This window comes from Telopea speciosissima, chromosome 9 (genome assembly GCF_018873765.1).
Source record: "Telopea speciosissima isolate NSW1024214 ecotype Mountain lineage chromosome 9, Tspe_v1, whole genome shotgun sequence".
In the NCBI taxonomy this organism is placed as follows: domain Eukaryota; kingdom Viridiplantae; phylum Streptophyta; class Magnoliopsida; order Proteales; family Proteaceae; genus Telopea; species Telopea speciosissima.
The window spans coordinates 30,607,486-30,623,105 of record NC_057924.1 but is presented as its reverse complement, the minus strand read 5'-3'; the positions used below and the strand labels follow the sequence as shown (position 1 = coordinate 30,623,105).

At 37.0% G+C, this 15,620-nt stretch overlaps 1 protein-coding gene across 4 annotated transcripts in view; it reads left to right on the top strand.

The window, feature by feature from the left end:
• The window catches only part of LOC122640358 (CTD small phosphatase-like protein 2-A), a 34,470-nt gene extending 23,154 nt beyond the window's left edge, over nt 1-11,316 (top strand). For 2 of the 4 annotated variants that reach the window (XM_043833519.1, XM_043833520.1), the window contains exons 4-7: nt 2,791-2,923; nt 9,468-10,016; nt 10,223-10,560; nt 11,023-11,316. In XM_043833519.1, the coding sequence (XP_043689454.1) occupies nt 2,791-2,923; nt 9,468-10,016; nt 10,223-10,560; nt 11,023-11,181 (1,179 nt within the window). In that variant the 3' untranslated portion in view covers nt 11,182-11,316. The remainder of the gene's footprint in view (nt 1-2,790; nt 2,924-9,467; nt 10,017-10,222; nt 10,561-11,022) is intronic. The other 2 variants (XM_043833521.1, XM_043833522.1) reach the window with 2 other exon arrangements.
• The last annotated feature ends 4,304 nt before the right edge of the window (nt 11,317-15,620 follow it).

Here is a 15,620-nt window from a genome sequence, read left to right as displayed (position 1 = left end):
CTAGCCTCAAATTCCCATCCTAAACTCTAGATCCCCCTCATTTCCTCTTTTCCTCTTTTCCAAAACCCGAAACCCTAAACCTAAGTTGCTGCCCATTCAAATTTACACACTTCCATCCATCAATACATCTCAGGACCTTCACTAATATACTCGCCTAGCTTGACTTGACATAACTTTAACACCAAACCCTGACTCTAATTTCACCAAAACCCTATTTTTGACCTAGCCGATTTACCTGTTCATAATAGATCCTTGTTGATTGGCTCCTAGTTGGTCTCCTACCAATATAGGACTACATTAGGTAGTCATGAAAATAGCAGGTTTGCGAAATTAAGTCAGAAAATAGAAAGTAAAGTAGGAACTAGTAACTATCAAAATCGTAATTAATATCTGACAGAAAAAATAGTAATTAATAGATATAGAAAATAGCAAATAGGAACTGAGACAGAAATTAGAAACAGAACAGAAATAGAAGGTAGGGAGACAGAAACTAGTAAACAAAAAATAGTAGATCAGATTTAGAAACTTCTAGAAATAGAAACTAGAAAAGAACTGAGAACAGAAACTGGAAACAAGGAATAGAAGGCATGCGAGCAGAATTCAGAAACTAGAAAACAAAAAAATAGCTCAGATTTAGAAACTTCCAGAAATAAAAAATAGCAAAGAACTGAGAAAAGAAACTGGAAACCATGATTAGAAACATAACTTCAGAATGATATTAACAGAGTATTAGACTATGCGAGCAAAACTGAACTAAGAAGGTGAGAACTTGCTAGCCACTGGCAGGATAGGGAAGAAAGTTCCGAAAACTGGACATTAAAGATGCAAATAGCAATAGGATTTTCTGAAAATTAATGCAAGAATTCTGGCTTTGAAATCAGGACTGGAAACTAGAGTAAACGAGAAAATATAGTATATGAACTAAACTCAACAGAATAGAGTAAGAACTAGTATATGCAGTAACAAAAGAATGCAGAAAACTGACCTGATTTACTGAAGATAGAAGAAAGAAATAGAAGAAGATAAGAGGATATTACCCAAGCTTCCCATCTTGTACTCAATTTGAATCCCACCAGGCTATCTTGGCATCCCACCAAGGGCTTCATTGCATCTCACAACAAAGGAGCTCTGAATCTCAGAGTAAACAAGCAGAAGCTATGTTTGAATCTCAAAAGCATGGGGGAGTTGTGTAGCCCCTTCTCTTTATTTATAGAACTAATAAATAACAAAATTAGATATTTTTCCATGTGCAGGATAACAAGAAGTCCTATTACAATAGAATTCTTGAAAATAGAAAAAGAGCAGACATGAAACAAAGCAACAAAATAAAGGAAATAGAAACTAGACATAAAAAGTAAAACGCGAACCGTAACTGTGGCATGTCACAGCTTAGTGGCAGTGCCACTGCTAAATTGGTTATCACGCTGCCTGTGACAGCTGTGATGTCACAACAGCTGTTTTCTTTTTCTGCTATAACTCTGCATCATGTAATCTTATCTACGTTCAAACTCACTTTTTACCTATTCCTAGTGCTTGGTTAAGCTGAAATTTGACCAATGAGATGGGTGTTGGGTCTATTACATGGAGCCCCCCCTCACTTTTATCCAATTTTGACGCATGGCAAGAAAAACATGACCTCAAAAATCATATCTCAGTAACAGGTCTTTCCATTTATATTTTGGCACTGTATCTTAAGACCACTTCTTCGGATGCTTCAGTTTGGAGGAATGACTTGATTCAGATTGAAGCCTCTAAAAGAGCTAGGGGCAGGCCTAAAATTACCCTTGGAGAAGTGGTGAAGAAAGACATGCATAGTATAGTTTAGGTCTTGTTTCAAGTATGATGTCGAATAGAGCTGACTGGAGGGAAAGGATCCGTGTAGCTGACCCCAATTAGTTTGTATAAGACTGATCTATAGTTGATGTTGTTGTGTTCATTTTCTTTACTTTTAATTTTTATATCTCGTCTTCAAAAGGATTCATGTAGCCGACCTCATTCAGTTGGGATAAGGCTGAGTTGTTGTTGTATCTTAAGACCACTTCTTCATTGCTTTTTCTATATGATTAGATTTCTTCATTATTCACTTTAATGCAAGGCAAAAATTTTTATTTTTTGGATGGTGCCATGGTGGTCTTAACATGGTATCTTGATGGACACACTTCATTTTGGATAATTGAATATTTAGGGAATGGTGTGGATTGGACACATCCCAAATTTTAGACCCAAACTCAATCATATACACTCACATGTATGTCCATACACCTTTTTGTTATTCAGGATTTTCTTACAGTCTGTTTTGCCACATTTTGTTCGGTCTGAAAATTGACATGTGAGCAGGTGACCTGGTTTCTACCTATCTATAAAATTTCAGCTCCATCTGATATGATACATGGCAGATCTTAGTGCCTGCTCAAAGATTTCCATGTTTAGAGCATCATCCACCAAAGCTGCTAAATTGATATAGAAAACATAGAAGGGATTAAACCAAATCAAAAGCATGAAAACCGGACTGAATCCATTGATCAAACAAAAACCGAAAAATAATTACAGAGATCCAATCAGAGGGGGAAAAGAAGCAGACTGGAGATTTAGAACTAGTGACTTTTGATAGCATCTCTTGACATCTACGACTAACCTTTTCGTGAAACTGGTGGATGACAATATTCTCTCTTAAGGATGATTTTTTTCTTGATGTGGTCCTTTTGGTTGACTTTAGGTAATACGATGAAGTCTGTGATTATGACCAACGGACAAAATTGATGCCAAATGTAACAATTGTTCTTTTACTAGCAGGATTTCCCATCAGCCTCATGCAGTCCAGACTTGGAAACAATCTTCTCACCTGTTTTGGAGTCATCCACATGCCCACCTATTTTGGAGACCAATGAAGTTCACTGTACACCAGAAATTTACAACTATGCAGGTACTAAGAGCTTTTGTCAGTTGAACATAAATTTTATATTTTGCTTTGTAGATCTCTTATTCTCTCCCTGTACTTGTCGTTAGAAATCTTTCTAGTTGACATTGTGAAAATACTTCATATAAAAGTTTGTTATTTGGTGCACTTACTTTGCCAGCAGGATATTTTTGTATCATTACATATTCTTGGTATCATCTTGTGTATATCAAAATTGGAACCAATAAGCGAATATAAGCTGAATCAGGAAAGGTGCAACCTTGCCCATGTTGAGACAGGTTGATTTTTGCCTGTATCAACCAAATAGGAAAGCCTATATTGTGTTAGGCTGTAATCCAAGATCTCATCAACTATATATCTCATTCCATGTAATCCTATATCTCCTTCCATGTAAGCTGTCCAACAATATGGTAGGTTTAGCTACAATCATGTACAACTATAAGGTAAGTCTGAGATTCAGTTCTTGTATATATATTGCTCTCAAATCATTGAAATGATCATCCATTCAATACCAAAGTTGTGCCTTGGCATGGTATCAGAGCCAGCCGACATTGTTGAGGCATTTTTTTTCTTTTTGTTCTCTTCTTCGGCCCCGACAAGCTTGCACGATCCTCGGTTCCAACGTTGTTGGTCTTCTCCTGTTCTCCATTGGCACTCTCTTCTTGCTTCTATGGCTGACATCAAAACCTTAACCCAATCCCTGCATTCCATCAACACCATCGATGACAATCCTCCACCCGCCATCGACACTACACCACCACATACCCCCACCCGCCATCACAACCAGCACCACTATACCTCCACCCGTGTTTGACACCATCACCCTTGTACCCTAGCCACTATCACCCCCTCCATTCAACCTCTGATTGAAACTCACCAGGTTGAGGCCTAAATTCAGGCCTCTCTAGTACTGCCTTATCAAACTGTTGTTGTATTCTTTCCCTCTCAGCTTTCTTTATTTTTCCTCCTCTCAAGTGTTGTGCGATAGCCAGTTTCATTTAGATCGGAACATTTGGGCATGAGGCAATATCCTTGCCTGTATCAGACAAATGTTGCTTTAACCTAGTGGTTCCTCTAGATAGCGACTTTCCACAATAATTGCATTTGGACTTCTCTTCGAACATCAAGACTCCATGTTGCCATGCTATATCAGATATTGTGTACAAAATGTCTTATATTTTACACTGTTACATAAAAAAGCATGTATTAGTAACTATTAAAGACTTAAAGTAATGTATTAAAGCGTTAAATTATTGTATTAAAGACTTTAGTATTCTATTCATAACTGTTAAACATAATGTCAAGCTACTAGAACAATCAAATAGCTATCTCTTATTTATCCCTTAACCCTAGTATTTATTTCTTAATTAAAAATAATATTTGGAATTTTTATTAAAAATATTTATACCTTTAAGTATAAGAAAAATATAATGTAATGATGTATTTGACACCGTTTGAAGTTGAACATTATGTACATATGTTGTGCATAATTTTCCATAAACAACAAGTATTTTTCCTTAATATTATCTTATATATATATATATATATATAATTTGAATAATATTTTTATTAATTCTGAAAAATAAAATAATTTTTTTAATGGATAAAAATAAAAAACTGATCCATGAGGCTGTAGAGCATCCAAAGTTGTTCAACATATATGAAAATCACTTCCAAACAATCACTATTCATTCTATTTTTTTCAAATTTTTTTCTTCAAATAAATCATTTATTTTTGCAGAAATTATAATAAAAAAATAAAAAAATAATAATTTGGACTCCATCAAGTGATAGATCGGCCAAAGTTGTTCAACATATATGAAAATCACTTCCAAACAATCACTATTCATCATTTTTTTCTTCAAATAAATCATTTATTTTTGCAGAAATTATAATAAAAAAAATAATAACAAAAAAATAATTTGGACTCCATCAAGTGATAGATCGGCCAAAGTTGTTCAACATATATGAAAATCACTTCCAAACAATCACTATTCATCATTTTTTTTCTTCAAATAAATCATTTATTTTTGCAGAAATTATAATAAAAAAAATAATAACAAAAATAATTCGGACTCCAAGTGATAGATCGGCCAAAGTTGTTTAACATATCTCAAAATCACATGAATCTACCAAGGATTGCACAATTTTTGTTGAAAAAAATAGATTTGGGGAAAAGAGGGAATACCTTTGAAAAACCTTCAAATATGTGATGATTCTTGCAATATTGGATTTGAATCTTCAAGTTTGTAGTTGAATCGCACTTCAAAGCTTGCAATCCATAAAAAAATTGAAGCCAAGAAGAAGAAATATCGATTTTGGAGCAGTTTTTTTAGTGTTTTAGCCTTTTAGGACAAAACTCGCCGAGATATGCGAGTTCTGTCATGGTTAGGTGGATTTATTTGTGGTAGATGGGTCTAGATGGGTAAAAAAAATGGGCAAAACCAATACCGAGACCCGAGATCCGAGATCTCGGCGAGAAATTGCAGTTTTTTATACCGTAGGGCCTATCGTCTTGGTTTTTGAAATTACCGAGAAACTCGGCGAGATCTCATGAGTTCTCGAACCATGCATGTGACAACTTAAGTGGCCATGTATTTTGAGTCTATTTCCTTTGTTATTTCACTTTCTTAGTCAGTTTAGGTTATCTAATAGGTTAAGGATTGGGTTAAGCTTTTCCTTTTTAGTGTAGGAGTCTAATTTTGAGTCTTTTATATAAGGTTATAAGGGGGCCAAGTATTGAACACGAATTCGATTAATGAAAAAGCTTTTGTTTGTTGCTATAGCTGCTCCTTTGCTCCTTGTGAGTGTGCATCCTTGTGGTTCTATTAAGGTGGAAAGGGATTGATAGAATCCGATCGACTCCTTACGCCGTGACGGCTGGGAGGATCCTCTACAGCTGAAAGATGGTTCTATCCTTCTATCACAGAGCTACTGCCTCCATTGAAGGCCTCCTAAAGTAAGAAATTCTGCAATTATTCTTCTTCCTTCTAGAAGGTCACATACAAGGTGATTTTTGAGATCTTTCAAACCAGCCATCCGATTGAACTCTGATTTTCACCATACCTCTATTAACCCTAATTTGGGAAGTGAATCAAATTTGACCTAATTAATGTGGCTTGATTTGAATATATTCTCATATTTCCCATTCTGCTCCTACCTCCATTAAAGCAGTCTCAGATCTTCAACCATAATCGATTTTGATTTCATGCCCAGAATAAGTAGTTGATTTCATGACATATTAATTCTGAAATTAGTAACCTAACCGTATCTCTTAACCCTAGTTCTAGTACCCTATTTACCATAATACCCTCACTCCTACCCTAACTAGGATTCCTCCATAACTTCAAATCTGTCCATCAGTTTCAAACTAAACTTTCAGCATACATCCCTTACATCATTAGTGACACTCGATCCAAGTTTCATCAAACCCCCACCACCCTAAACCCTAGAATCCCCTTCTCCTACCTCCATTAGGAATTGTCTCAAATAACCTTATCTTGCTGCCCAACTCACCTAACCTACTTCCATTCACTCAAACATCATAAAACCTATACCATTAGACTTCCCTACACCTGCCTAGCATTACCATATAAAAATTAACCCCATTCTCCCAAACCTAACCCTAGAATTTGACCTAAAACTCCTATTCTGCACTATTGGAACTGTAGAACCAGCAGATGATCTCCCTATTGCAAAGAGAAAAGGTACTCGTACTCGCACTCAGAACCCCCTTTATCCATTGGCCAATTATGTTTTTGTTTCTCATTTCCCACTCCATCATCATGCTTTGTTACTACTTTACATTCTACCTTTATTCCCACCTCTTATACGATTGCCTTATCCCACCCTGGGTGGAAACATGCTATGGATGTGGAGATGGATGCGTTGGTCTCTCGTAAGACTTGGTCATTGGTTGATCTACCGCCTGTTAAAGATCTTGTTAAGTATCGTTGGGTGTACACGGTTAAGTACAATCTAGATGGCATTGTGGAGCGGCTCAAGGCTCGTTTGGTTGCCAAGGGGTTTACACAGACCTATGGGGTCGACTACTTCGAGACCTTCTCTCTTGTTCCGAGACTGAATTCTGTTTGTATTTTGCTTCCCTTAGCGGTTAATCTTGATTGGCCTCTCTTTCAAATGGATGTGAAGAATGCCTTCTTATATGGTGATCTACAGGAGGAGGTGTACATGGAGCAACCTCCTGGTTATGTTGCTCAGGGGGAGGATAGTGTCCAGGTTTGTCACCTTCTTAAGGCCATTTATGGACTGAAACAGTCTCTCCGTGCGTGGTTTGATAAATTCAACAGTGTTGTGGATGGTTGTGGGTTTTCTCAGTGCTATTTTGATCACTCTATCTTTGTTAGATGTCAGGGGTCTAACGTGGTCATCTTAGCAGTCTATGTCGATGACATTATTGTTACTGGTAATGATGCTTCTGGGATTGCACAGGTGAAGACGTATTTGCATGATAACTTCCAGATCAAGGATTTGGATAGCCTCAGGAACTTTCTTGGTATTGAGGTTGTTCGCAGTTCTCGAGGTCTTAGCCTATCCTAGAGGAAGTATGTTCTTGATTTACTTGATGAGACACGAATGTTGAGTTGCAAACCTATTGATACTCCTATGGATCCCCATGTCAAGTTTGGTACTTCTGATGACAAGGAATTTAGTGACCCACAACAGTATCGACGCCTGGTCGGTAAACTTATCTACCTTACAGTTACTCGTCCCGATATTTCCTTTGTTGTGGGTGTTGTTAGTCAGTTCATGCAGACACCTAAGCAAGTACATTGGGATGCTGCTTGTCGCATTTTACGCTACACCTCAAGGGTGCTCCAGGTAAGGGACTGGTTTATTGTCGCCATGGTCATACCAACATTGTTGGGCTCTCTGATGCTGATTGGGCTGGTGCTGATGGCGATAGAAGATCGACTACAGGTTATTGTACTTTCTTTGGAGGTAATTTGGTTACTTGGAAGAGCAAGAAACAGACCAATGTTGCTCGTTCCAATGCTGAGGCTGAGTACAGAGCTATGGCTCATATAGCTGCAGAATTGACTTGGGTTCGTTCTTTTGCTCGTGAGCTTGGTTGTTCTAGTGATCAGCCCATGGAGATGTACTGTGATAACCAAGCTGCCATCTATATTGCCAACAACCCTGTTTTTCATGAACGGACCAAGCAAATTGAAGTTAACTGGCATTTTGTTTGAGATGCTGTTCAGAAGAAGCTAATTATTACTCCTTTTGTTCATTCCCAGTTTCAGCTTGGAGATATATTTACGAAGGCTTTATTTCGACCTCAGTTCTTGAGTGGTTGTTCCAAGCTGGATCTTAGTGATGTCTACGCTCCAGCTTGAGGGGGAGTGTTAAGAGTTGTCAATTAGAGTTTACAGGGTTTCTGGGGATGTTTTAGTCTTATTTGTGTTTCTAGTATATTCCATTGTCTTAAGGGTATTTTGGGGAGTTTACTTGTAATTCATTAACTCTGATATTATAAATAAGATTGCCCCCTCACGGTTTGTCTTGTACAGAAATCATGAGGGAGTTTTACCCTCTCAATCGGTCTCTCTCTTCTTCTCTTCTCTTCTCCACCTTCTTCTTCTTTGTTCTTCACTGCTGATCAGACTTAGGATTTCATTCTGTCACAGGTTTTATTGGACATAAAAAAGTTAATAAGTAAAAATGGGTATCATGATCAATTGATAACCTTTATAGAAAAGATTAATGAGACTTGCTAAAATTACTACTTGTTACCAAGTGCTTGAAACAAGCTTGTCATCAACGTGTGCATTTGATAACTATTTACTTGTTTATACTAAAACAATGATGAGACACATCTTCTTGATAGTTGCTAATGTCATTTTAGTGGAGTTGTATTTATTTAATTGGTTCCTGAGACCTTTATATCCTAATCTTATGTTGTTCAAACTGGTAAAAAGAGTTTGTTTGGCAAATTCCAAAAATAAATAATTAAACAAACAGATAAGTTTTCTTTGATAAGTTACTAAGTAAATAAATTTTAGTGTAACCAGATTGAAGGAGTGAAATTATAGTTTGTATGATGTCAGGACATGGTAACTGATGTAGGTGGTAATTGTATAAAGCTTATGAAATTGCTTCCTTTTCACCTTAATGATGTCCACTTGATGTGCATTTCCTTGGTCATTAATTCTTGATTCATTACTTATCCATTAGATGACCCTTTGATCTATAGTAAATTTTCTTAAGAAAAGCTTATACATTATTGTTTATTTCTTGCTTCTTACTATAAATTGACTTAAGTTAATGTTCAAATGGTGCCTACCTATTGGCCCTGTTTTTGATAATCTTTTACTCTTTAAGGTCTGGTCTCCACAAATACTTTTACATGCAATGTCAAAGTTGTCTGCATAAGCTTTCCCTTTGATGATCTCCATAAGTTTCTCCTTACTTGGAACCCAATTAGCGATGTGAATATCATTAAGAAGTAATCGCTTTCTGGATGTTTCATTATGGTCCCTTTGTTGTGAAGACCGTCCGGTATGCTTACCATTTTAAAATTTTTCAGTTGGGAGTGATGGGGAACCTGATATGCCACATTTGATTGCTGACGAAAGTGATGATGGTAGCAGTAGCTCATGTGGATATCAAACATGCAATATATCGGATTTCTTTATGTCTGACATGAGTCTTGCTGGTTTATCTTTCTATGGGGACGTAGGATTTGATGATGTTGCAGAGGCCAATTCCTTTCTTGGCTACAACTGTACTGATTCTGATATGACATCTGATATAGCTGAGAGATACTTGATACTACCTTTTCTTGAGGAAACTGCCGGACCAAGCAATGCACCTGATGGAGAGTTGTGTGAAGAGGTGGTGATGAATTCAGATGATTCATGTTTGTATCTGGCGATCCATCAGATGAAATCCTCTGGCCAGGAGCCTGATGTTAACTCTCACTCTGCTGACTCTGATGAAGGGGACTGTTTTGATCCACATTTGTTTATCAAAAACTTTCCTGACATATCTGATGTAGTTCCATCATTTAGGCCTATGTTGTTGCCAAAGGAAACAAGGAAAAGGAAGTCAGTCACCCTTGTACTTGATCTGGATGGTAAGGAAACTAGCTTACAATACCTTTCTCCTTGTGGTCCTATGTATCACTTTCTCTCTGATGCTTGTTCATTATTAATTCCATACCTTTAAGTTTGTTATGTCATTTAATTCTCAATTTTAATAATAATTTTTTTCATGCTCCTTTGTGCGAGTGCAACATGAATTGTTTCTAAATTTTGTTAAAACTGGTTTGCATCTGTACAGAAACACTCGTCCACTCGACCTTGGAACAGTGTGATGATGCAGACTTCACCTTTCAGGTTTTCTTCAACATGGAAGAGCACACTGTATATGTGCGACAAAGGCCTTATCTCCGGACATTCTTGGAGACAGTTGCAGAGATGTTTGAAGTTGTTGTCTTCACAGCCAGTCAAAGTAACTATGCTGAACAGCTTCTGAATTTGCTGGATCCAGAAGGAAAGCTCATCTCTCGACGAGCTTACCGTGAATCATGCATTTTTTCAGATGGTAGCTATACTAAAGACTTGACAGTTTTAGAAGTTGAACTGGCAAAAATTGCCATAATTGACAATTCACCACAGGTAATATGTTTCTTCTTAGCATGCACAAACAAATCCACATCAGTCATGATTCTTTACAATGTGCTAGATTGAGAAATGATATTTACAATAAGATTTTAAATTTTTTTTGCAACAGTTATATTAGAAACATAAAAAAATAAATCATCATTGTTATGGTTGTATCCTAACTGGTCTTTAATATGAACAATATGCAATGCTGCATGTTTCATAAATTTAAGTGAAACTTGAGTGGGTCAGATGCACTAGTGGTCTTATATCAAGTGGGTCAGATGTGCTAGCGGTCTTATACCCCTACTGTTTCTTCTAGGATTTGAACATCATTTTTTGTTGCATCTACGTAATATTGATTACTGAAATATTGGCCCAGTAGTTTGACTCACAGTATATTTCCCTAACAAAACCATGCTTTTGATGAGGTTAGATCCTGACTATTGGAGCTTTTTTTCTCTTCTATGATTTCAGGTTTTCCGGTTGCAAGTGAATAATGGGATCCCTATTAAAAGTTGGTTTGATGACCCATCTGACCGTGCACTAATTTCTTTACTTCCCTTCTTAGAGACGCTGGTTGATGCTGATGATGTCCGTCCTATCATTGCAAAGAGATTCGGTAATACGGAATAGCAGACCTCTGTTCTCTTCCTCCGTTAGCTTAAATTTAACAATCCTGCATCCCTCTTCTCTCCTCAAGCAACAGTTGGATACATCGATATATTAAATCCTCACTCCTCTTTGAGATCTGAGATCATTAATTATACATCAAATATAGCTTATTAAGTTGACCTCTGGTATTTGCATTATTTCTTCTCTGTATCCATGTCTTGTGTCTAGATCTAGTTGCCTAGAATTTCTTTTAAATTTTTACTGCGAAGATAAAGGTGCAGTTATTTCCATACAGGTCTGTATATGAATGACTTTTCAGTGTAATAAAGCTGTCATGAACTGGTTTGCTTCTGTTTGTTATGGAATATGGATGTGATGAAATTTCTGGTTTGGATATTGTTGGTTCTATACTTTGTGGAATTGCATTATCTTCTTCCTCCTTGGGTGCAAGAGAATCATCGTAATTCTGCACTATATTCATTATCAACAATGGATATTGAATGAAGAATTCTCTCTTGAATTGAAAACGTTGCTCATCTTTCACTCAGTCACTTTCTTGTACTATACGTCCATCATCCAAGTATTTTATGATTTGATTGCAGATAAGAAACATGATAAGATTTTCTTAATTCAAAGAGGTTAAACAATTTCTGTGAGAAAAACTGGTGGTAACACGACAGTTACTTTGTAGTAAAATTGTTATGGATATCAGAGTCTTATTAACATATTTTTGGTTCTTATTTGGTGAAAAGAACATGAAGATTTCAAATATTTTGTTCTCTGGAAATTTTAGATTTGACCAACTCATTTCTTGGTAGGGTTTGAAAAGATTCATTGACTTGAGGCATGATTGAAGCATAAGTTGAAGATGTATAGTTTTCATTGAAATAGTAGTTAAAATAGTGGTGTATTTTTTATTGTCAATTCTCCAGGTCAGAAATGATAAAATTGCTTCTCCCATAAACAAAGAAAAACATTTAATTTTAAAATATAACTATTTCTTCCTCCTTCACTGTACTAATGCATATTTGCATTTTAATTTTTTAGGGGGGCAGGGGGGGAGGGGAGGGGAAAATCTTTGATTGTCTGTGATAGTGTCTCCTCCTTGGGAGAAGAGCCTGCAAAAACAGTGGGATAGAGTGAAGGTTGGATGGGTGGTTGGGAGGCAATGAATTTTTATTTAATTGAATCAAAGGATTGTCACAATTCGATGAATAATAAATGATGGTCGATTATCAGATTAGTAATGGGAATGCTAGGGAGCTCTTTCTGAAGATGCTGAATTTGTCAAATTTAGGATGTTGAAGGGATTTATGCAAGTAAGGGCATGGTTGGAATTACATCAGAAGATTGCAGTGAATCAACCTGATGTTTCCTCCTTAACATTAGTGCTGCCCTATCTCTGTTCAGGATTGCCACTGTTTTGTATGAAAGCTGAATGAAATGGATTTCAAGGTTCAAGCTTCTTAGTTTAATTATGAGATCTGTGATGGTGGGTAGATTAAAGACAGGTTTCCATGGAAGCTAACCTCTGTTGAGGTCTTTATAGGCCCCATTGGGCTTACCTGAGGCATATGCTTGTGGTATTAATGATTTATAAACCTCTGCTAAAGGTACCATGAAATGGTGCAGAAGCTAGATAAGAAGCACCGACTTGGAGTTTGTCTGGGGATTAGTTGCCAAAGCTATACAAGCACTGGATTATGGCAACAGAAAACAAAAATCAGATTGCAGTTTAGGTGATTCTCGTTTCTGGAGTGTAACATGTGATAATTGGTACTTGTTATTGCATGTCACTAACATTGGATTGGAACTGACAGTCACATAACTGGCCCTGTTTTCCATTTTGACTGATCTGCAGGTGATTTGGATTTGGCAGGGATCATTGGACTGGCCTTCACATGGCATAGGTGATGGACATGTAGAATTGTATTGCTGACAATCATGCTTTATTAGATTATCCTGTTTATTTATATATTATATTTAACTATTAACAGAAAAGCAATAGAGTTGTATGATTTCATTGACAGAAATGTTTGTGCTCCATGTTATTGATGGAAACTAAGAATATTTTTGATGAAAGATTATTTGGAAGTTTCTTCTCTGTATGATTCTTACTATTAGTGGGTAGCCACAAGAAAACTAGGATAACTGATTTGTATATTTTTCCCTTATTTTTCGTACCTAAAGATCTAAACTGTAATCTGACTTGTTCAATTTTATACTCTTGAGGTAGTAGGTTGAATGCTTTCCTTTATTACCTGATAAATGATGTGAAGTAGATCTGTTAAGTCATTGATCAACAGACCAGTTTGCGTAAATTTGTGGTTTGAGCTATTGCTTCTCTCTTTGATTTTGTAATTGTATAAGATAATCTTGGGTTTTTCCATTTTAGGTGCATAGCTGCCCCTGACGTAGGTGCCAATTGGTCTCATAATATGGTACCCCCCCCCCCCCCCGTCAAAAAAAAAAATTCTTAATCCATCCATAAACAGAATATGTGGTTAAGCAAATCACCATTTGATCTAATTTTGGATCAAATATATCATACATGTAATGATGGCATCAGTTGTTTCTACCCACATGACAACTTTGTCACGGTTAAAATTCTTTGGATATAGGGTTGACATCCCTTTGCTCGTCTGGGAAATTTTCGCTGAAATAGCCTGCCATTTTGTTGTCCCTTGAAGAAACAATTAGAAGACATGAAATAGTTGGACGAGTCAAGAAACACCTAGGCAGAATAGCCTTGCCCATTCAGTGGTTAGAATGGCTAAAATCAGTTCTCGTTGTATTTCAAATAAAAGGATTTATCTGTGAATTAATCTGCCTAGAGAACTTCTACTGAATTTTTTGCTAAAACTTAAAGCCTTGAAGCCTCTGGTTCTTTATAATTTTTTGGTAATGCCAAAACAGACTTCTTGGCTAGGTTGACCTGAGGATTTAAGAAAAATCATAAGCAGTCTTGGGTGGGTTGAGAGAGAGAGAGAGAGAGAGAGAGAGAGAGAGGCAGCCTTTTTTTCTTTTTCTTTTTGGGGTGAGGATTTAAGAAAAATCATTAGCAGTCTTGGGTGGGTTGAGAGAGAGAGAGAGAGCGAAGCAGCCTGTTTTTTCTGTTTTTTTTTTTTTTGGAGAGAGAGAGAGAGAGAGAGAGAGGGTTATAAATAATACATACACATACATGAACATAGTTGTCTTCATGGTCACTTCATATTTTGCAGTTCACGTTTCTGCTTAAACTTTGCTTTTGGTTTCCATATACAGTATTGTCACGTTTATACAAAATTTTCTTATGATTGCACAGAAAAATTGTGCAAGTAAATTAAAAACATAGATTTGGCTGCAACTAGCCAAGGTCCTTACTAGTTATCAACTACCACCTTCAGAGTACATGGGCAGCCTTTTCACTCTTTGGTATAAGATAGATGAGCCATCCAAGGGTGTCAACTAAAGCAATTGGTAAGGTAGTACCTTTAGAATACATGGGCAGCCACTTGACTCTATCGTACAACATTGATAGGCCATCCGAAGGTTCCTGCTAGCACAACTTATCAACTCTTCTAGCTGCAATGAACACTTTTCCTATGCCTATGCATTGGAAAAGCTAAATTAATACAAGGGAAAAAGAACGTTCCTTTGGTCGCGTGCATACGACTATAGGAGTGTGTTCTTTCCCAGCCCCATGGAAAATCAAAATCTCATCCATGTTGATGTCCTTTCGACATGCTCTCATGGCATGTCCAACCCTCTCCCTACAATTATTATATGGAATCAGGCTAACGTTTGCTTATAATTCATGCCAACGGTAGGGTGATAAATGGCTATATGAGGTGGCGAACTGCCCAACAACGGCTAGGGGACATTCTTGGCATCGTGTGGAGACAGAATTTGGAATTGCTTTACTACCCCAAATGTGAGGAATTTATTATGGAGAATTTGTGTAGGGGGTATTGCAACCTCTGAGGCTATGATTCATAGACATACAGGATGGGACCATATATTTCTCCATTGTCCCTTCGCTCGATCAGTTTGGTTTGGTTTGGTTGTAGTCTTTTTTTCATTGTTCTTAATCTTGGTCAACGATATGGAGCTGTGGCAAAGACAAGTGACCATATTTTTCTCTATTGTCCCTTTGCTCGATCAATTTGGTTTGGTTGTAGTCTTTTTTTCATTGTTCCTAATCTTTGTCAACGGTATGGGGCTGTGGCAGAGACAAGTGACCATATTTTTCTCCATTGTCCCTTCGCTTGATCAATTTGGTTTGGTAGTAGTCTTTCTTTCATTGTTCATTATCTTGATGACTACCCTATGCATCAATGGATTCTAGATTGGCAATCTTTTCTCCATCATGGCAAGAGATTCTATAATGACTCATCTTCCCTGTGTGCTTTCATTTGTTGATACTTATGGATAGCTCGAAATGACTTGCTCTTTGATTGGCATTGGTGGGGTCCTGTGGA